At 37.2% G+C, this 22,954-nt stretch overlaps 2 protein-coding genes across 7 annotated transcripts in view; both read right to left on the bottom strand.

Annotated features, from left to right (window-relative positions):
• mlxip (MLX interacting protein) overlaps positions 1-7,467 on the bottom strand; it is a 71,858-nt gene extending 64,391 nt beyond the window's left edge. For 3 of the 5 annotated variants that reach the window (XR_007930205.1, XM_051893373.1, XM_051893374.1), the window contains exons 1-5: positions 6,952-7,467; positions 2,177-2,283; positions 1,999-2,084; positions 1,750-1,839; positions 1,627-1,668 (exon numbers count right to left, since the gene is read on the bottom strand). Coding sequence is in view for 4 of the 5 variants with exons in the window: in XM_051893373.1 (XP_051749333.1) it covers positions 1,627-1,668; positions 1,750-1,839; positions 1,999-2,084; positions 2,177-2,283; positions 6,952-7,259 (633 nt within the window). In the remaining variant the exon portion in view is untranslated. The remainder of the gene's footprint in view (positions 1-1,626; positions 1,669-1,749; positions 1,840-1,998; positions 2,085-2,176; positions 2,284-6,951) is intronic. The other 2 variants (XM_051893370.1, XM_051893371.1) reach the window with 2 other exon arrangements.
• A 1,712-nt stretch (positions 7,468-9,179) lies between these two features.
• unga (uracil DNA glycosylase a) lies at positions 9,180-20,168 on the bottom strand. Of its 2 annotated transcripts, XM_051895030.1 has the most exons (7): positions 19,950-20,168; positions 19,185-19,379; positions 19,002-19,097; positions 16,825-16,922; positions 13,703-13,791; positions 9,794-9,972; positions 9,180-9,639 (listed from the first exon to the last, which is right to left on the bottom strand). In XM_051895030.1, the coding sequence occupies exons 1-7, from the start codon at positions 20,037-20,039 to the stop codon at positions 9,499-9,501; spliced, it is 888 nt and encodes a 295-aa protein (XP_051750990.1). In that variant the 5' UTR covers positions 20,040-20,168; the 3' UTR covers positions 9,180-9,498. The 2 variants fall into 2 exon arrangements, with proteins under 2 accessions (XP_051750990.1, XP_051750989.1); XM_051895029.1 differs by lacking the exon at positions 19,950-20,168 and having other exon boundaries at positions 19,185-19,619.
• Between the last annotated feature and the right edge of the window lie 2,786 nt (positions 20,169-22,954).

Raw genomic sequence — 22,954 nt, 5'->3', positions numbered from 1 at the left:
TTTGCGTTCCCTCTCAAAACAAAACGAGAAACTTTGCTTTTGCTCACAAAACTTGCGTGATTCAAATAACATTAGGTGGGAGAAAAACTTGTGGGAACACAAATGTTTTGCAAGCAGACTCGAAGCTTCTTGTGGGAATGCAATACTTTTACGAGAAAACAATACTTTTTTGCAAGAAAATGCAAAAGATTTGCGAGCGAATGCAAAAGCATTGAAAGATAATTTCTCCCATCTCAAATTTTTTCCATCATGTGTGTCGCTTTAGTGGCTTCAAACTAAACTTAAATATATATTCTATATAATAATACATAACTATAACCATTCCAAAAAAGTTTGTTTTACTCCACTGTTGCTCTGTCGCCTATAGATTTCTGCTAATTTCTAATTAACTAATTTTGGACATTTGTATTGCAGCACTTTCTAACATACTGCATTCTTGTTTGGATGAATAGTGTTATAAAAACTCTATATTTGTAAGTTTCTTACATACATACATAAATAATATATCTATGTATAATGTATATAATGTATGTGTGTATGTATTGGAGCATTTGAACCACTGAAACACTGTAAAATTAACCTTTGCAAAAACCCTGATGTGATATTAAAGCCCTATATGAATGGGATTAGTTTTCCAAACTATGTTTGAGTTAAAAAAAAAAAATTATCACTCGACGTCTGTGATTTCATGTACCGATTCGGACAGGACTAACATCTCTGTGTTTATTTCAGAGGTGGGAGTGTGTTTTCTAGACAAGGGCATTACAAGAGGGATACCGTATGATGTATATGTCTTTAAATTTATTATTTGTTAATATAATTTAAATTTATTATTAAAAAAAAACTATTTAAGCAAACTTCACAAGCTTATAGAAGTGGCTCTTTATAATAAACTTGCATAAGTGAGCAACGAAACCTAAGACAAGCATCTTACTCTTACCTGACACTGATATTAAAATGGGCAGTTTTTTTTTTTTTTTTTTTTCACGATTTGGCTTTATTTATTATTAATTTTATTTTATTTTTTCGTCAAATACCATCCATACTTAAATGAAATGAAATCATGCTAAAGACTGGTGTGCAAACGGTAGCTCGGGTAGGTCAAAAAGCACAAGAGGAGAAGCATTAGAATAATAAAACATCAGCAATCACAGACATTCACATTCGGGCGGGATTAGTATTACCTGAGGAGGTCATTTTCCCAGACCTTTTTACAGAAGGTAAAAGTAATCTTTACTGACACTGTCTGTAATAATTACTGAGATGGCACATTCAGACGGGACTAAAATCACTGAGAAGCTCTGGTAATAATTACTTTACCCCACCTCTCCATATAAAACTAATCCCGTCCGAATAGGGCTTAAGACAGCAGTACAACCTATTAAACAGACTTAATGTCTTTCACCTCACAGTCTCATTTGTGTTAAATTAATCTACCCTGACTAAACTATTAGGCAGTGCTGATCACTTTATATGAATTAATTAAAAATGAACAAAGCAGCTCATGTGACTAATAAAAGAAAACAGCTGCAATAACAGCATGCATGTACACACTTTTTACTTTGATGCAAAATTACTTTGAAACAAAGCTTCATCAACAATAGTGGAGAACATTCTAGAAATTACCTTGAGAAGGCTGGACAGGTCTTCATCCTTGTGCTTCTGTAACTTTAAATTCAAAATTGTGAGTGCTATTAATGAAATCTTATTAACTGGTGCAAGTTCAATGTAAGGGGAACATAAACATACTCTTTTCTTGAAATATGTCCTCCATTTATGATATTCCCTGATGACGATTTCAATTCTCCTTTTCCAGTACTTGCCTTCTGTTGCTATTGCCTAGGAAACAGAAGAACATGGTACCAAGAGAAAGTGATCTAACTCAAGAAATTAACTGTGCAAATATTAAAGGAAAAAAACAGGTATGGATGTTTTTAGCCCTTCAGATCTATAGATCAAAAAACTTGTACAGTCAAATGACACTCCAGACATGCTCACCTCTGTTGGTCGATGTACTCCCGAATCCATATTGCCATCCAAAGGTGTGACAAAATGGCAAACAGGGTTCTGTCTCTTCTCTACATCTTCAGAAAAGATAGGCATTGCAGACAGAAATCAACAAAGTCCTGCATTTTAACATTTCTAAGCAGTATGCATGTTTCATTATTGGTCTTACATTGCATATACCAGGCTCTCCAAATGGCATTGTTGAGGCGAATCTTGTCCCTCCACAGCAGCTTGAGGCCTTTGAAGTTCTTCCATTTTGGTGACACCAACCTCCCACTTATGGACACAGAACAAATATGTGTTTGTTAGACCAATCAGATCATGACATTTTGGGGTGGTGATTAATTGTGATACAAATAATTGCAATTAATCATTTAATTGCCTGTTCTGTTCATGTCACTTACAGTCTAAGCTTAATACATATATTGTACACAGACACACAGATATTGCAAAGGGATAGAATGAGACTAAATATTTAAAATATTTTGCTTTTGTATCCACTTTACTCCACTATTCACACTTATACTTTTGGAACCCAGTCAACCTGAATTTATTATGATGATGATCACACTTTACATTAGGTGGCCTTGAAGGGATATTTCACCCAAAAATGAAAATTCTGGCCATCTGCTGGAAGGTAGTTATTATAGTTTATAAAGTTTTAAATATGGATATTTTTCTTACAAAAACGCATCGCTTCGCTTCAGAAGGCCTTTATTAACCCCCTGAAGCCTTATATGGATTACTTTTATGATGGATAGATGCACTTTTTTGGGCTTCAAAATCTTGAGCCCCATTCACTACCATTATCGAGCTTGGAAGAGCCAGGATATTTTTTAATATAACTCTGATTGTGTTCGTCTGAAAGAAGATAGTCATATACACCTAGGATGGCTTGAGGGTGAGTAAATCATGTGATAATTTTCATTTTTGGGGGAACTAACCCTTTAATTACTCTGTAAGATTAAATACCTACAAGACTATGAATTTACTGCGTATCTACATATTCGGGAAAATTCCCACATTTACCGCTAATGAGTTTGAGGTATGGTTAGGTTTAGGAGTAAAGGCAGGGTTGGGATTATAGGGAGTAGTTATTGGTAATGGTTGGGTTACAGTTACAAATATTAACCAAATGCAAGTACTTTAAATATCATTACAATGCACCAAAATGTATGTACATAAGTAAATTGTGTCAAATGATGAAGGCCACCACCTAATATAAAGTGTGACCATTATTATATTTGTTGGTGTTGCTGCTATGAATACTAAAAAACTGTGGCAATAATAAAATATTTCTGACCTAAATTCAACTTCACGCATTATTATGGTCTGACCTATAAAAGCCCAGAAAGTTTGAGATGGTCCTCACTGCAGAACACGAGATTGGCGCGAGATTGGATCCAGATCCAACTCGTCCCACTTTACATATCCCTTAACCTATCCGTCTCCGCCCCCTGGATCTCGTGTGTGCATTTTGAAGTGCACAATAATCCCACTTATCTCAATTTTCAAATGATTATCATCATAAATCACCAAGGACTTGGTTCGAGTCTGTTGTATTGTTTCATTTAATGTTGTGTTTAATATTTGCGTCATATAGGCCTTTACATATCAGTCAAATGTGACTAATCTGGTTAAAAGAAACACGAGCAGCTGGAGCAAACTTGGAGTTAATCCTCATGAGAGGATCGCATTGCATTGTGGTCATATTATCACCTCAGGAAGCAGTAATTTTAAAGGAACACTCTTTTTTTGAAAATAGGCTCATTTTCCAACTCCCCTAGAGTTAAACAGTTGAGTTTTACCTTTTTCGAATCCATTCAGCTGATCTCCAGGTGTGGTGGTACCACTTTTAGCATAGCTTAGCATAGTTCATTGAATCTGATTAGACCGTTAGCAACTCGCACAAAAACGACCAAAGAGTTTCGATATTTTTCCTATTTAAAACTTGACTCTTCTGTAGTTACATCGTGTACCAAGACCGACGGAAAATGAAAAGTTGCGATTTTCTAGGCCGATATGGCTAGGAACTATACTCTCATACTGCGTAATATCATTGTGCCTGCTGCAGCCATGGTACGGCAGCAAAGTTCCTTGATTATTACACCAGAATGAGAGTATAGTTCCTAGCCATATCGGCCTGGAAAATCGCAACTTTTCATTGACCGTCGGTCTTAGTATACAATGTAACTACAGAAGAGTCAAGTTTTAAATAGGAAAAATATCGAAACTCTTTGGTCATTTTTGAGCGAGATGCTAACGGTCTAATCAGATTCAATGAACTATGCTAAGCTATGCTAAAAGTGGTACCGCCAGACCCGGAGATCGGCTGAATGGATTCGAAAACGGTAAAACTCAACTGTTTAACTCTAGGGGAGTTGGAAAATGAGCCTATTTTCAAAAAAAGTGGAGTGTTACTTTAAATAATGCAACGATCTATTCTCTATTATTACTTATTAAACTTCCTTTACTACGTACTACTTTGGAATATGGACAAAATGTTTCATTCGACTACATGTCTTAGAACATTTGAATAACTTAACCTTATCTTTTAAAATAAAAGTTTACCTTAAAGTCAAAGCCTTGATTGAGCAATAAAGTAAATAAGGAACACTTAAGTGTTCCACTTGTTTTGGATATGTAGCATTTATACATAAAGTATACAGCATAAAGTTACTCTACTTTTTTTTTTTTTTTTTTCAAAATATATTTATGTAAATTCTATTAATCAAATCATTAATAATAATTATGATTACAATAACAAATGAAATGATCAACTTTTTTTTTTTTTTTTTTTGCCATAAGCCTTGTGTTGCTATACAACCAAATGAGGAAAAAAAACCTGACATTTTAGTCCATGCAACTACACAACTTAATTCTGACCAAACTATACGAGAGCAAGATCTGATAATAAGATAGCAGCGTCATGTGATTTCCACAAGGCAGAAAATTTTTTTGAAATTTGGGTCTGAATTGTGAAATTCTAATATGAAGACAGAAATCTAAAAAGGAAAAAAGATAACCAACCACAGAATTTAGGTGTCAATTTAAATGTGACACTTTGACTTGAACTGATGTTGGTGAAAGCATAACTGACTGAAAACAAGAGTTTGTTGGACTGAGATGAACATGCTTGGTAATAAAACAACAACCACCAACACAAATGCTGAAAAAAGGATATTTAGGACAGAACCATTTCTGAGGATTTCTAAAGTGACTGTTTAAACTTAGACTGTTTTGCTATCATACTAAATTTAATAGCACAACAGACTTGCATTGCATAACATGAAAACCCTACACCAAAAGAAAACAAGGAACAACCCTTGAAATGACAATTAATAGCACAGTTAAATCACTCGATGTGAGATTTAAGTCTGTTGAGCGTTTTTTATTCTCTAAAGCTAAAATTCAACTATTAAAGATGAAAGACAAAAAATGACAAATGAAACGGTAACACTTTATTTTACAGTGTCATTGTTACACCTTACATGTAGTTACTGTAGTAATAACTATAAATTATGCATAATTACATGCAATTAACCCTATAGTAAGTACATGAAGTTAATTATTATTACTCAGTACTCAAATGTATAATTACTCTGTAACAAGGACACCTTAAAATAAAGTGTAACCAATGAAACATACTTGCATAGTAATTACATACTATTAAATGGTTTTATATTTTATCCATATATTATTACTCATCATAATTTAGTGTATTCTGGGCAAGCACTAAACTTGATAAATCATTTTGAGCTTATTTTCCAAAGCTAAAATCTGTAAATGGTACTTTACTAAAAGCATACTGGAAATTTCTTCAATACAAAGTCATCATTATATAGTTGTATATAAATATCAAAGCACTCAAAACAGCATGATAATGATCAGAACATATCTATGTTTTAGCATGAAGCAAGTCTCAAAGAACACGTTTTCACATACTAGAAATTTTGCTGAAAAATAGAAAAATCTATTCAAGTCAATGATTGCATGTATGAATTTAGAATGCATTTCTAAATAAATTAACAGATCCGAAAATGCGCGTCATGTCATTGACCTGTATTTCTGTGGTCACTCTTCACATTTCCTTCTAAAGTGCTAACGTTTTAACTATCTGTGTTTGTGTAGTTGGTTGCTAAAGTTGGAAGGGGGAAATGTTCAACACTTCCTGACAAAAGTGGCATTTAATGTTGTAAACAGGTTCACTTAATTAGAATTATAGGTATATGTCCTCCTGACTAAGATCAACATTAATTCTGTTTTATCCAAAGTAAAAGTACAAACTTGAAGAGATAGTTTACCCAAAAATTAAACATTTACTCACCCTCAAGTATTTCTAAACCTGTATGAGTTTCTTTGTCCTGTTGAACACAAAACATGAACATGCTATTTTGAACAATTTGGGTAACCAAACAGTTGATGGTCCCCATTGACTTCCATAGTATTAAAAAAAAATAAATATTATGGAAGTCAATGGGGACCAGAAACCGTTTGGTTACCAACATTCTTTAAAATATCTTCTTTTGTGCTCAGAAAAACAACGAATTTCATACAGGTTTAGAACAACTTGAGGTCGAGTAAATGATGACAGATTTTTTATTATTATTATTATTATTGGGTGTACTATCGCTTTAAATGGCTAATACAATTGTATTTGTGCCTAACAAAAAAACTAGCAACTGGCGGCTGTCAAACAGCTTGCTAAAACACAAACAACACCTCAGATTACACACAAGACCTCAACAAATGAATGGTTTCACCTCCTGTGTGACTAAGAAGAAATTAAATGCCAAACCGTGCTAGTTTCTCTACAAGCTTTTGGCCCAGCTAGCAGTGCGCTAATATCTTTATGGGAATGATGGAATAATATCTACCGTGGCCCAACTAAAGCCTTCGCTTAAACAGTCTGTAAATTGCTTTTTTGTTCACTAACCAACCCACCTGTATGCAAGGGTCATGCACTCAAAGAGCTTCGTCAGGGAAGCATCAATAGAGAGATGCGACGTGCTAGTCTTTCCAAAATGATACGTCTGGCAGGTTTGTTTATTTACAGTGTCGAAGTCGTAACCTTTCTTTGGGGGGTGGTCGGTATGAGGAGAAGACACCATAAAATGACCGCTGTGGATGATCTGCGACTCTCGTCCGTCAGATTTCTTTAACGAAATAGTCGATTCCTCTGCGTCAGAGTCGTCGTCCTGCTCCTGCTTGATAGCAGCCCTTCGGTACTGCCGTGCCTCTCGAGTAGCCATATTAAAAGTAGGCGCTTCGACTTTTGCTAAAAATGTTGCACATGCGATACTTCACCTTATGCCACGTTCTTCATCCATTGCTATTTGGTTAATTTATATTGTTTTAGAAACTATTTAAATGTCCCGACTTTGCTGCACGCCCTCAACATTAGCCAGCATGCTATCACTTGATGTAACTTGAAGGGATTTGGGGAACTCAAGACGGTCGTTGCGTCGCGATGACAGAATCAATCGCGATTGGTTCACTCGAGAGCACACCCACTAACACTGAGAAACACTATGCGGGTAACAACTGTGCAAGTCAGTCAAAATATTTGTTCCCGGTTTCACAGAACAGGCTTAAAGGGATAGTTCACCCAAAAATGAAAATTATCCCATGATTTACTTCCCCTCAAGCCATCCCAGGTGTATATGACTATCTTCTTTCAGACGAACACAATCGGAGATATATTTAAAAATATCCTTGCTCCTCGAAGCTTTATAATGATTGTGAATGGGGGCCACATTTTGAAGCAAAAATAAAATGCATCCATCCATAATCAAAGTAATCCACACAGCTCCAGTAGGTTAATGAAGGCCTTTTGAAGCGTTTTTGTAAGAAAAATATCCATATTTAAAACTTTATAAATTTAAATGGTGATACTCTTATCCGGTGATACTCTATCCTCTGTGCTTCGGCGTTCAACATTGCGTCATGCGTCGGGTCAGAGGTTGCTCTTCCGCCGCAAATCGAGGCGTACGGGTGTCTGTCGAAAGCTAGTTATTATAGTTAGTTAAGTTTTAAATATGGATATTTTTCTTACAAAAACCCATTGTTTCACTTTAGAAGGCCTTTATTAACCCATTGGAGCCGTATGGATTACTATTATTATGGATGGATGCATTTTAATTTTGCTTCAAAATGTGGCCCCCATTCACACCCATTATAAAGCTTCGAGGAGCAAGGACATTTTCAAATATATCTCCAATTGTGTTCGTCTGAAAGAAGATAGTCATATACACCTAGACTGGCTTGAGGGTGAAAAAAAAAAATCATGGAATAATTTTCATTTTTGGGTGAACTAACCCTTTAAACCTAGTCCCAGACTAAAATGCATGTTTGAGCTGTTTTAACTGAAACTTTAACTGTTTTAACTTGTACTGACATCTTAAAATACGTCAGTGTCATTGTTTTGTCTCAAGATGCACATCAGTAATGTTTTATTTCTAAGGCACGTTTTGAAAAGCTAAATGTCTAAATTGAACTAAGGCCTAATCCTGGCTTGATCTAAACCCTGTCTGTGAAACCGGGCCGTAATGCTCTTTGCTGAAAAAGCCATTTCGCGATATTACATCTAATCTGGGTTTGAAACACGATTGGTCGAATTTGGGTTTGCGATCTCTAAACCAGAATAAAACCTGCTCCGGAGCAGGTTAGCCATGTAGCGTCAGTTACCATAGCAATAAACCCCGCTAAAAACCAATCCACCTTCATAAACCCGAAAAAACAGAGTTTGCTCAAACTAATCTTGAACTTACCTGGGTAGAAACTGAAACCGGCTTTGTGCAACAGGCCATAGTAGTCTATCATCACAGTGTAGGGGGTAACGCATAACAAGTAATGCGAGTTACGTAATCAGATTACTTTTCAAGTAACTAGTGAAGTAACGCATTACTTTTAAATTTACAACAAAATATCAGTTACTTTTTCAAATAAGTAACGCAAGTTACTTTGTTTTCCAATTTATTGACTTACAGCTCTCCTGTCCACGTTGCATTACTTTCCATAAAAAGTAACTGAGTAACGCAATTAGTTACTTTTTTTTTTTTAGGGAGTAACGCAACATTGTAATGCATTACTTTTAAAAGTTACTTTCCCCAACACTGCTCTATCATACTTAAACACACAGATTTAGATTGACAAAGCAAGGGCACATAACATTCAGTAGAAAAATAGTTTATTGTGTTAACAAACATAAACACGAAAACATTCACTGTTGTTAGTGTTGTACATTTGACTACATCAAAGGGATAAATGCAGAAAAGTAGATGGAAATGAACAGCGATAAAGTAAAAGTAATTAAAATAAACTATTTACCTACCCTTCGGGTATGGAAAACATTTATTGGAAAGGAAAAAATATATATATGTATTCAGAACCAACACACTGATAATTTTTTGCAGGAAATGAAAATAAAAAAAACAAAGGTTACTTTTGAAACAGGACAAACAGCATTCCATCTACAAGACCGGGAAACCATCACAAAGCGCTCCAGTCAATGGGCTTCTTTCCTGACTTCTTTAGTAGTTCATTGGTCTTTGAGAAATGTTTACATCCGAAGAAGCCACGGTGAGCAGACAGTGGCGAGGGATGGACAGCTTGCAGAACATGGTGTCGTTTCTACCAGTCAACAATCAGAAAACAATGTTTAACTGTTTTGGAATATTTATCGGATCTACTGGCATATATTTTCACATATTTAAGCTGGAAATTCTAGATGTTCAGTTATGAACTGAAACAATCCCACACATCAAGTTCTATGTTTCCAACATACCTTGTTAATTGCAGCCCCTTTCTTTTGAGCATAAGAGCCCCAGAGAATAAAAACAAGACCCTCCATGTTAGTGCTGAGCCAGTGTACCACAGCATCTGTGAAAATCTCCCAGCCCTTGTCTTTGTGAGAGTTGGCCTGGTGTGCACGCACAGTCAGCACAGCATTCAGCAACAGAACTCCTACAACAGACATTTATTAAGTGTTTGTCATTGAACACATTTACATGCACAAGAAAATTAGCTTGTATGACTATGCAATATAGCGACAGTAGACGTGACTTCGGAATTAGCCTAAATTAAAAGGTGGACTCAGTATTATTTCAGATACGCTGTTTGGAAGTTAGTCGGGCCGATACCAACAACAAACGTGTAACCAATCAGCATTAGGGGGCGTATGACGGTCGAGGAGAGAGAACGAGCAAGAGCGAGATTTGAAAATAAGGAAAAAATAAATAACTGCAGAATGAGAGATGGGACACAATACAAAAGAGCTCAAAAGAATATCACTGGAATGAAGGTTTATGACTGGGCAAGCGCTTTAGGACCGCGTTTATATTAGAAAAGCTTTCATGCGCTGGAGAGAGCTAAGAGGGAAGGCCTGAAAACAGACGCGGAGGCTGCTTTGATCCCGCTATTCATGTGAGTAACACTGGGTTTTGATTGTCTGGAGCTGCTGTTCTGTTGGCGATTAACAACAAACTCTTGTTTGTATTTACTCTTGTGTACTCTACGTTAATTTTTTTGTGCTCCCTTGTTGTCCGTTCATCATCTGCGCTTTATTTTTCGTGAAGCATTTTGTTGCGCGTCAGCTGTGATAAACAGACACTCACTTTGCGTGTGTAACAGAGGCCAGATAGTGAGAGTTTTGCTGTTAAACTACAGCACACTGACACCCGCTAGAGAATGAGGTGTTTAGCATCATCATTAGTGCATTCACCTCGCATGCCAGCACCGTTTAGGCTGGGGTTCAAGACCGACTCGGAGCAGCGTGGTTAGTATTGAAGTGTGAGTTTTGGAGGCGGAGCAATGAAAAGAGGGGTGGGTTTGTTTGGGTTGATTTCAAATATCAACAGTGTTCAACAACGAATTTGAGAAATCGCATACAGCACCTTTAAAGGGGTCGTATTATGCTTTTTTACTTTAGTGTGTAATGTTGCTGTTTGAAGGGTTAGTTCACCCAATATTTAAAATTATCCCATAATTCACTCACCCTCAAGCCATCCTAGGTGTATATGACTTTCTTTCAGACGAACACAATCGAAGTTATATTTAAAAATATCTTGGCTCTTCCAAGCTTTATAATGGCACTAAATGGTACCCTAGATTTTGAAGCTCAAAATCCATAGGATGTAGGAGTATCATAAAGCTTAGCAACAAACTCAAGCTCCTCTTCTCTTATATCAAAATCTTCTGACATTTCTTTTTAAAAATTCTCGTTTTAGACTTCTAATTCGTGACTGGTGTTTTGTTTTGCTCTATCGCTTCAGCATTTGTCAATATGTCATGTGTTGGGTCAGAGGTTACTCTTCCGTCAGAACTAGACTCACTTACAGCCGTTACCAGAAGCCAGTGATTATAGTTTATGAAGTTATCAATATGGATATTTTTCTCACAAAAATGCACCGCTTCGCTTTCGAAGGCCTTTATTAACGCCCTGAAGCCGTATGGATTACTTTTATGATGGATGTATGCACTTTTTTGGGCTTCAAATTCTAGGGTACCATTTACTCCCATTATAAAGCTTGGAAGAGCCAGGATATTTTTTAATATAACTCCGATTGTGTTTGGCTGAAAGAAGAAAGTCATATACACCTAGGATGGCTTGAGGGTGAGTAAAGTTGTGGGATAATTTTAATTTTTGAGTGAACTAACCCTTTGAGGATAAAAATGCTCTGCAAAGTTCCAAAGCACAAAGTCCCTCCAGCGGGAGTTATTCTCTATATCAGTGTCACTGTTTCTGAACTCCCTGAAACGCCTCCATTGTACTCTTGAGTTTTCTTCATGTCTCAATGATCCTCATTTATATAATTCCTGCCCAAGGCATATGCAAAAATATATATATATTTTTAACTTTCAAACATGAAAACCTATTCTTGTAGCACCCAAAAACAAAATCAAGACTTTGTAAAAGGGCATACTAGGTCAGATGGGAGGAAAGTATTTTTGAGGGACTGGCCAACATTTTCTTATGATTTGCGCCCGATAAATTGTAGCACCCAATAATAATTATAACAGGTAAAAGGTGCCATTTTGCTTCCTCACTTTAAAATTTAAAATAATGGATGGATCAGACATTTGTCCTGACTTACAAAACAACCACACTTACAGAGACTAACTAACTGCTGGATAATAGATAAATTAATGTGAATTGCAAAACAAATGGTAACGTGAATTACTGATTCAGAAGATTGAGTTTAAGTAGAAAGTAGTATGTTTTAGTGAAAAGTGACGTGTAGCCAAATATGGTGTCCAATACTTGGCATTTGTACTCTGCATTTCATCCATCCAAGTGCACACACACAGCAGTGAATATTGAACACACACACACACAGCAGAGGGCAGCCATTTTTGCTGCAGCGCCCGGGGGCGATTGCGGGTTAGGCCTTGCTTCCACTCAAATGAGAGTGAAAGAGAACACTGTTCATACACACCCTCCACTTACATTTCCTGCCAGTACTGAGACTCAAACCCACAACCTTGGGGTTACAAGTCCATTAGGCCACAACTGCCCCCTTTATTTCTTATTATCTTAATAAACAATAGTGCCAGACCTACAATTTGATTTGTTCACATCTTGCACTGGTCCAATGCTCCTCTCCTCTATTTCTTTTATATATTATTTTGAATTTTTTAACTTATATTTTTAAAGTGAGAGAAGACAGGAAGGAACGGGAGAAGAGAGAGGACAACGGGATCAGGAAAAGACCTTGAGCCAGTGGGGCCAGTTGAATGAACATAGCTTCTATGTTAAGACTGTCTTAACTCTTTCCCTGCCAGTGTTTACTAAAATAAAGTTGCCATACAGCACCAGCATCTTGATCACAATCACAGAACTTTCATGGTCCCCAGAATATCTTGTTGTATGAATATGTAAACAGTCAATATATCAAAAGAGAGAACAGAGCAAAACATTTTATTCTAGCTTCACTCATTTCTTTTTTTCTTTTTTTTTTTTTTTTTTTAAATCAAAACTTGAATGGGGGTAAATTTCATTAAAAAAAACAGCTGAGAAAATCGTGTTTTTGTCAAAGACTTTGTCAGAACTAATTCAGAATGAGTAGAATGACTACATCAACAACCCCAAAGCTTGCACAGTCATATGCCTCTTTGTGGTTTCGACATTTTTTCTCACTAACGTTAGGCAGTTTTGATTTATATGCTGTTGAATGTTTGATGATTACATTAGCTTACTTGTGCGCAAGAATTTAGAAACTTCTATCCACTCCTTTTGGTTTACCCAGATCTTCTTGTTTGCTTGTTTTTGGATCCGGAGATACTATACTATTTCAGAAGTTATAAAAGCGGAAACACAGATTGCTGGAATAACTCATCAATGGTGCGGAATCTTAAAGAAAACAAATTAAAGACTAACTTGTAAGACAAGTCCAAGCAGTTTATGCAACCAGCCACAGAACTCGCTAATGCATCATATGTTGCAACGTCGCCTACAGCAATATGGCTGACAGTCTGTTGGATTTTACGACTTTCCACAGTTTGCCTTTCACCACGTAATCTTTGTTTTTCTTACTGATTTATTGTGCAATGAAATGTGGTTATTGCAGACAAAAAGTGTAATTTCTAAACCAAAATCTGCACTGGCAGCACTGGTCATAAGAGTCTCTTTTGACATATCTTGCAGTGTCATCATTACAGTGTATGCCATGAAGAGGAGAAAGCAGTGGAAGCACACCTTGATTTGCCCATCCAGTAAGATCTCCATGACCGGGTTGCTCAAAGCCGTTGATGTCTGAAGCCAGTTCTTTGAATATGTTCACCAAGCTGCGAACAGTGTCATAAAATCATTGCATCCAAAAACAAAGAATCATCTAGCTCTTATAATAATGTGTAACATTCTTGTGCTTATATGTTCAATGACATTCAAAATAACAAGTTTAAATTAAACATAAGCTGCCAGCTTGTAATTTGTCAAACAGTGTCTTGTTAAATTGTCTTCTACAGTTAAGAACCTGAGTGTTATGTTTGATAGGAATGTGTCTTTTGACTGACTTTCTTAGGGGACGTTTACACGACACCATTTTCAACTAAAAACAGAAAACTTTTTATGCGTTTTGGCCGTTCATTTACATGACAACAGCTTTTTGGGGGCCTGAAATTTCCATCTTTTCCAAACCTAAACCTGCATCTACCTCATCTGTAAATCCAGAACAAAATTCAGGAACGCTTACTTCTTAGAGGAAGAACAATATAGTAACATATCTAGCCCTGCTTCCAGAGGGCCACTGTCCTTCAGAGTTTAGCTCTAACCCTAATGAAACACACCTGAACCAGCTAATCAATGTCTTCAGGATTACCAGAAACTTCCAGGCAAGTGTGTAGGAGCAGGATGGAGCAAAACAATTTAGGACATTGGACCTCCAGGTGCAGGAATGGACACCACTGACCAAAAGAGGACTGGTTGCCCAGTGTAGTTTCACCTAGTGATGGGAGCCTTTTGAAACTTTGAATCAATTGAATAAATTGCTTCAAAAAAATGAACAAAGTGCTTGAAACGTCACACACTTGACATCAGCTGGTCAGAACAGTGTAAATGCAATGAAAGCTCAGTACAAACATATATAAAACACCATTTACAAATGTTCTATTGAAAGTGAAATCTATTAATTGCAATTAACAAATTATCTAATACAGTGTTTCCCAACCCTGTTCCTGGAGGGACACCAACAGTGCACATTTTGGATGCCTCCCTAAGGCCTGTGACACACTAGACGATTTTCAATCTTAACTGATTTTAAAACTGTGGGAGACCCCAGACATAATGGCAGTTTCAGCTGATTTTAGCATTATAATCCTCTGAACGCACACACTAGATGATTCGACCGGACTGTGAGATCACACACCTGTCGATAGTAATATTTTTACAGTGAGAGAGATCACGAGATCAACGTGACTTGAGAAAAACAAAAAACAAATGAAGGACAATCAACGTTGTCAGCAGGCACTCCTGCCACACATTCTGCTTTACAGTGAAAAACAAAATAGAAAAAAAAAAAAAGAATATGGGTCATCTTTCTCAATACACCATTTTCGTGGCATGTTTGTGGCTGCCAAGTTTCAGCTAAAGAAGCACGCAACATCCAGTAGGTGACGCTTGCTCACTTTCATTGGCTATCACGGATATCACGTCAGAGGCAGCCTGATCAAGAGTCGTAAATATCAAACATGTTTCATATTCATGATTTGATTTGAGCAATTAAATAATCGTAATGACGCCACACAAGAGCATTTTTTGGACAAAAAAATCATTTGTGACAAGCCTCGAAACTGGCCGCGCCCCTCCAATCGTTCAGGGGTCCGAATCGGGCTTAAAATCTTCAAGTGTTTGGCCAGCCTTATCTGACTCATCTCTTTCTGGCCTTGGAGTCTCTACTAATGAGCTGATGAGTTGAATCAGGTGTATTTGATTAGGAAGAGTTTGAAAATGTGTAGTGTTGGGAAACACTGACTATGTTTACATGGACAGCAGTAATCTAATTATTGACCTTATTCTGAATAAGACAATATTATGATTAAGGTGTTTACGTGAGTTGCTTTTAGAATATTTCTATCATGTTCCCGTTTTTACATATTATAGAACATAGATCGATTAATGGCAAACGTCATGCGTCCCCACGACACGCCGTCCAACGTTCTCTACAGAATTTCATATATCACCACAGTTCGTCATTTTTAATTTTACGAAAGCTTCAAGTGCAGTTAATTATTTGATATGCCATACGTGCAAATAGATACGGAGCCCCGCATCCCCGCATTATTAAATCGTGCGCACAATTTACTAATTCGTTCCCTCGATTTATAAATCATGCGCATGATTTATAAATCGAGGGAACGAATTAGTCAACCGTGCGCACGATTTAATAACTGGAGGGAACAAATTAGTAAATTGTGCACACGATTTAGCCTACTATTTATTTTCCCTCTCATGTGCAGGGCTCTGTAAACAGAGGACGGTGGATACAAATTCTCCAGCAACAGGCCTCCTATGTACTTTCATTTGGCAACATTTCATTCATGCCACCGTGACAAACTCAGAGGTACTGGATGAGAGATGAGGTGAGAGAAATTTGATTTGTGGCTTCTTGCTTGAAGCTTGCTCTCTTGTTTGCCGTCAAACGGTTGACCACTGCCGTGTGTGTATTATGTGTCCTGTCGCAAAATGCGGCGAAAACTCCTACATGATGTTAATAGCGTGATTAAGGTGTCTATAATGCACTCCGATAATGCGACTAAAATAGGAATACTCTACCTGTCTTAATTCGATTTGTGTTTACTTGGAGCACGACTTTAGCTGGATTAAAATCGCTTTTTATGGTAGTTCCTTAATCAGAGTATTGTCTTAATCTAATATCGGAATATTGTTGTCCATGTAAACATACTGACTGATCTAATATCATTAAATATGAAGTGTCTGTACAACGTGATATTTTATTCAGTTGTAGGGGTTGTTTTGTTTGTTTAATGAGAGCTTAGATAATCAGGCCAATAAGGCCAATAACTACAAATTTAATTTTTATTATACAAAAGTTTCATAAAACATTTCTACAAATTTATAAAGAGATCAGGTAAAACCTATTAGACACTGGTTCATGGTTCACAGGAATTGCCCCCTAGCTGCGAACCAATGAAATTTCAATATGGCTCCGAATCGCTGGTTTAAAACAAATGGTTCAAAACAAATCAATTACTAATTGATACACATCACAACATAGTAATCTGTAAAGCTGCTTTGAAATGATGTGAATTGTGAAAAGTGCTATAAAAATAAACCCTGACTTGAAGACTGCAAGACAATACCTTGGTGGAGGTGGCACAGGTCTCTGAACACTGAAGCAAAGCCCATGAGCCTGGTTTGGCCCATGATACGGGTCCTGGCCAAGTATCACAACCTTCACCTAGCATCACAAGAAAAAAAAGAAAAATATTATAAAGGTTCCAGACACTGTGATTTTTTTTTTGTTTTTTTTAAGTTCTGCATGATGCCATTTCAAGCAACCCAAACAGACCCTTGAACGGTTCTAAGAACGGTAAGGAAATGTTCCAGTTATATTTCCACTTCAGCTTCATTCGGCACGGCACAATCATAAACCGTTCTTGGCATCACCACTCAGGATTGGTCACTTGTCTGTTGCCTGGCTACCAGTTTCTCAAGCGCACCATTTGAACAACGTAAACACAAGTTAATAAAATTAAAAGAAATATCTGATCATCCTCCATAATGCGGTTGCCATTTACATCTAATATCTTCTCTGATGACATGTTTACTGGTGGCGTGAAGGCGGGACAACCTGTCACTCACATGAGATCCACCAATAACAAACCACCACCATCCAATCAATTCCCTATGGACAAAATCAAGTTCTATCCTTCATTTTTTCTTGATCGAGAAGCCGTTTCACTTAGATATACGTCACAATAGGGAAGAAAAGACTATTGCAACTTCCATTTCATACCGACTTTAAAGATGTTTTCCAAATGTCTATTTAACATCTGACTGGAAACGTTTTAGAAAAGCATTGCTGATGTGCAAATGCAAAAATACATGTTCCAGTTGAAAATGTGCATATCAAAACGAGATCTTTGCGAAGTATGTGTGTCATCTCATATACACCGATCAGGCATAATTTTATGAGCACTGACAGGTGAAGTGAATAACACTGATTATCTCTTCATCACGGCACCTGTTAGTGGGTGGATATATTAGGCAGCAAGTGAACATTTTGTCCTCAAAGTTGATGTGTTAGAAGCAGGAAAAATGGGCAAGCATAAGGATTTGAGCGAGTTTGACAAGGGCCAAATTGTGATGGATAGACGACTGGGTCAGAGCATCTCCAAAACTGCAGCTCTTGTGGGGTGTTCCCGGTCTGCAGCGGTCAGTATCTATCAAAAGTGGTCCAAGGAAGGAACAGTGGTGAACCGGCGACAGGGTCATGGGCGGCCAAGGCTCATTGATGCACGTGAGGAGCAAAGGTTGGCCCATGTGGTCAGATTCAACAGACGAGCTACTGTAGCTCAGATTGCTCAAGAAGTTAATGCTGGTTCTGATAGAAAGGTGTCAGAATACACAGTGCATCACAGTTTGTTGCGTATGGGGCTGCATAGCTGCAGACCAGTCAGGGTGCCCATGCTGACCCCTGTCCACCGCCGAAAGCGCCAACAGTGGGCATGTGAGCATCAGAACTGGACCACGGACCAATGGAAGAAGGTGGCCTGGTCTGATGAATCACATTTTCTTTTACATCACGTGGATGGCCGGGTGCGTGTGCGTCGCTTACCTGGGGAACACATGGCACCAGGATGCACTATGGGAAGAAGGCAAGCCAGCGGAGGCGGTGTGATGCTTTGGGCAATGTTCTGCTGGTAAACCTTGAGTCCTGCCATCCATGTGGATGTTACTTTGACACGTACCACCTACCTAAACATTGTTGTAGACCTTGTACACCCTTTCATGGAAATGGTATTCCCTGGTGGCTGTGGCCTCTTTCAGCAGGATAATGCGTCCTGCCACAAAACAAAAATGGTTCAGGAATGGTTTGAGGAGCACAACAATGAGTTTGAGGTGTTGACTTGGCCTCCACATTGCCCAGTTCTGAACAAACAAGTCCGATCCATGGAGGCTCCACCTCACAACTTACAGGACGTAAAGGATCTGCTGCTAACATCTTGGTGCCTGATACCACAGCACACCTTCAGGGGTCTAGTGGAGTCCATGCCTCGACGTGTCAGGGCTGTTTTAGCAGCAAAAGGGGGACCAACACAATATTAGGAAGGTGGTCATAATGTTATGCCTGATCAGTGTATGTACTATCAGGGGATAACTGTGAAGCTAATAGACATTGAAAAACAACAAACCTTTAATTTTGACTTCATGGGGTCTTTAAAAGCAAAATAAAGAAGTTAAGATCTCTTTGCAAGCGACATGCTTTTGAACATAATTCGACCTGCCTTACATATGAACATGACATTCAACTCACATCTTGTATGTCACAAGTTCGTGTCCAGGTGAAGACTTCATGTGAAGGTGGATAGATGGTGTGTTTTTTCCTCTCCTCAGCGACAAAAGACATCAACTGCGAAAGAGAAACAATGTTGTATTACTCTTCTTATATCAAGGGTTAAAATGAAAATGATGTTTCATGTGTTAGTCAGTCACTTACTGACTTAAAGTAGTTCTTTCCGAATTCTGCGGTGAGCGCTTTCTTCCAGCTCTCTCCGATCCCGTCCGGAGCAGCTTGGTGTGCAGCGAGCCGTTCCAGAGCCGCCTTTTTGTTTCTGGAGATCCGTTCAAGTTGCTCAGGACTCAGTGATGGTGAGAATGTAACGGCGTCGCTCTCCAACTTTTGCTTTTTCCCCTGAGGCGATATTTTAACGTATTTCGTTGAATTCCATGTTCGTTTGGCCAAAAGGGCCGGCATTCGTACATTTAAAAAACTAAGACAAGCTATATTTGAAAACATTGTCTATTTAGTATGTCACTGAATGTCTACTCAAGTTTTGAGAGCGTGAAATAGACTCAAATATATAGTAACCCATTAGCGCTGCACGAGTTGCAGTCACGACCAGAATTCGTGAGATTTTGATTTATAATCAGTTAAAATATGCTAAACTTACATGTAAGTTACATTGTTTACACTATCATTTTCGCAGTATGTTGTCTGAAGTGATCGGCGTTAGCTTTCGTTTATCCAAGTGACGTAAAACCACTTCCGGAACTGTGCAAAGTACATTTCGCGGGAAGGGGGGAAAAAGTACAACGAGGTGTCAGTCAGAGCCAAATCTTATTCGCTCGCGAATGACAATATGTTCAACAAAAAAATAAAGCAACACCACTTTCATTCATATTTCAGGCGACATGTGTCGATATTATAACTTACTGTCTGCGTTCAGTCCAGCCGCACCAGAATAAAGTGTGTTTTACTCACATCATCTCCTGCGCATGAAAGAATCTCGTCCAGATTCCTTTTTTTGGACGCTGGCGAGAAGAACGACTTAATACTCTTCTGTCCGATCATTTTCACTAATAAAACGAGTATTAAAACGAAATAAACTTTAAAAGAACAATCCTCGATGTACGGGGTGCGCGCAGAGTTATAACTCCCGCCAAGCGTCTATGACGTCTATGATGACGTGATGACGCAACATATTCCTCGTGTGTAGGGTGACAAAATAAGATAAAAAGTTGTTACATTTAAAACTAAACATAAATGTTAGCCTTGTAATAGCACACTTTCTAAGTATTCAAAACTATCGAGGAAGAAAAGCTCTTTCTGTTATTCACAATTTTTTTTTTTTTTTTTGAATGTGTTTGTCAAAACATTTTGTAAACAACAAATGTACCTATCTCTCCGGAAAAAAACTGTAAGATATGTATAAACAATTTTTTAAATTACAATACAAACTCTTGAATTCAGCGTTGACTATAATTCTTATGTCTATTTGGGCACACACACACACAAAAAAGTCAAAAACTAGAGTTTACCGTAATATAATGTGACCAGATTTCTGAAATGGAAACCCGGGGACATTTCCTATTTGAGTGGTCAAAATACCACCAAAATCTAATTTATTATTATCTATTAATTAAAAAACGGAGACAATACATTTGTGAATGTTTTTTAATTGTTGTGGGTTTCTTATTATCCTACATTAAACATGATTACGATTTAGTTTGATTATTGGGATATTTGGTCTAATAGCCTACAGTTCACCAAAAAAAAAAAAAAAAAAAACTATTACACTATTAGTAGTAACCATTGTAAAAGCAGTTCAAAACAATAAGTATGACTTTACAAAAACACATAACATTACAAAAATAAAACAATGTAAATATAAGATAAATAAAATAGCATTTAACAAATATTTGTAATATTTACTATTGAATTTAATATTTTCATGTTCACAAGCTGTTTTTACTGTATACAGAAATTACAACTTTTTTAACTATTTTTAACTATTATTTTGCATTTTAGACTCATTTTAAGCACCAAGTAAACTGCAAGTGTATTATTTATTTTATTATTTATTCATATCTAAGTGTACCTTCATCACGTGATATAGTTAAGATGTGAGTGTGGAAATTGCTGCGTTGTGGCTGTGGAACTTTTGTGGACGTTTAAAATTGTGCGAAACAATCCCGCACCCTGTTAAGGCCCTGTTATAAAACACATACAAACAGTATAACTTTAATTAACATGAATAGTTAGTATGTTGCAACCTTGAAACCGATAACAATGTTTATTTTGATATTTGACGATAACAGCGCTCTGCTCTGTTCCAGGTTACGTTCTTCATGAAGAAGCGGTGCGCGCGACCCAGTGTAGCTGCACAACCCCCTCTGTTGGTGTATATAATTACTACATGATTGCTCTGATAACCAACAGGCTGCTGTATGCTGGTCAGGCTTTTTTGCAATGTATTTGCGTGTTGTTTTGAACAAGCTGTAAAACATTTCCGGGGACAGCCCCAGTCGGGGACAGAACACCAAAAACCGGGACTGTCCCCGGAAAACGAGGACGTCTGGTCACCCTACCATAATAGCCTAGCCTAAATGTTTTCCTCTGGCTTTTATTTTATTGTTGTTGCTGTTCTATAGATTACTTGATATAGTTTAATAGCTTGTTCATGGCTATAAAGTGTTTGTAGCCTACATGTAACTCTGTTTTGTTTATACCTTGTCAGCTATTGTTTTTTATTAAACAATATACTACTACTACTATTGTTTTTATTAATAATCATGACGATAAATTCTTTAATGAAAAGGGATGTGGCAGAAGGAAAAAGATAGCCAAACAGAAAAGGGCAGACAGATAGCATTACACAGTGAAAAGAACCTAGCAAGGACACACGACAGTAAAAAGATGCCAATATAACCACAGCGACCCCGTGTGGTCACTAGTAAATCAAACAAAGGCAAATCCCGCTAGTGTTTTCGCGCCCAATGCTCTCCACAACTCCAAACGAGGTTTGTTTTCTCAGCTGTGATTATGATTGTAATAACTTTCTGAGGATGACTGCATATATGACTACCACAGAATTTTGACATGTATTGCAATTGTGCCAAAAAGCTAGAAGCATTGTTATAATGAGCATTCTTGTTCATACTCACTCCCAATTTTTTGCTATGCAGCACATAGAGAAAGAAATATCTTACTTTTATATTATTTTATAGAAGGAAAGATTTCACCAACAGCACTTCTCAAGTAAATATTTCACAAAAAGTTCAAATGATACAATATGGATACAGTTTCAAATTAAAACGAAACGTAATTGGCATTATTGTGAGATGTTATTGGAGCATAGTTTATATTCCGTAGTTAATTTGATGTTCAAAAATAATTCTGAAAATTACGCTAATCCTTAAAAAAAGGTCTAGAATGATTTGTTTGCAGATGTCACTTGGTTAGATATTATCTGATGGGATTAATTCATTTTAAGTGATGTTTACATCCAAATGATTTCCAGACTGCTGTATGATGTTAAATTTGTTTATCATTTTGAAGGGACTTCTTTGTAAAGAAAAAATTTATCAAATAGCAAAATGTTGTTTTCCTCACTCTTCTGCATTATCTGTCGACTTCTGTAACGGTGAATGATTATGTGGCGGGCTGAATAAACAAATAAAAGTGGAAAAAGTAGTGAAGAGGGATGATCCCATCAAAAGCTAGTGTTAAAGTTAGTATGAAGTGTTAACAACTACTACTACAACAAGAAAACACACTGAAATTAACTTTACATGAATAAAAAAACCCCTCTCAAATAGACCCTTGACACATGTCCGAGGTTCTCGAAGCGGAAGTCGTCATAGTTGGGTAAAATTCTATGGCGGTGAATGAGATAATACATTAAATATAAAAAATAGGCCTACATTTATAAATATATAAAAAATATTTTTTGTGTGTCCCCATTTTCTCAAATAGCAAAAGAAAAA

The sequence above is a fragment of the Ctenopharyngodon idella genome, chromosome 5 (genome assembly GCF_019924925.1).
Source record: "Ctenopharyngodon idella isolate HZGC_01 chromosome 5, HZGC01, whole genome shotgun sequence".
Classification (NCBI taxonomy): domain Eukaryota; kingdom Metazoa; phylum Chordata; class Actinopteri; order Cypriniformes; family Xenocyprididae; genus Ctenopharyngodon; species Ctenopharyngodon idella.
Note: the sequence above shows the minus strand (reverse complement) of the source record. Positions and strands in the feature narration are given on the sequence as shown.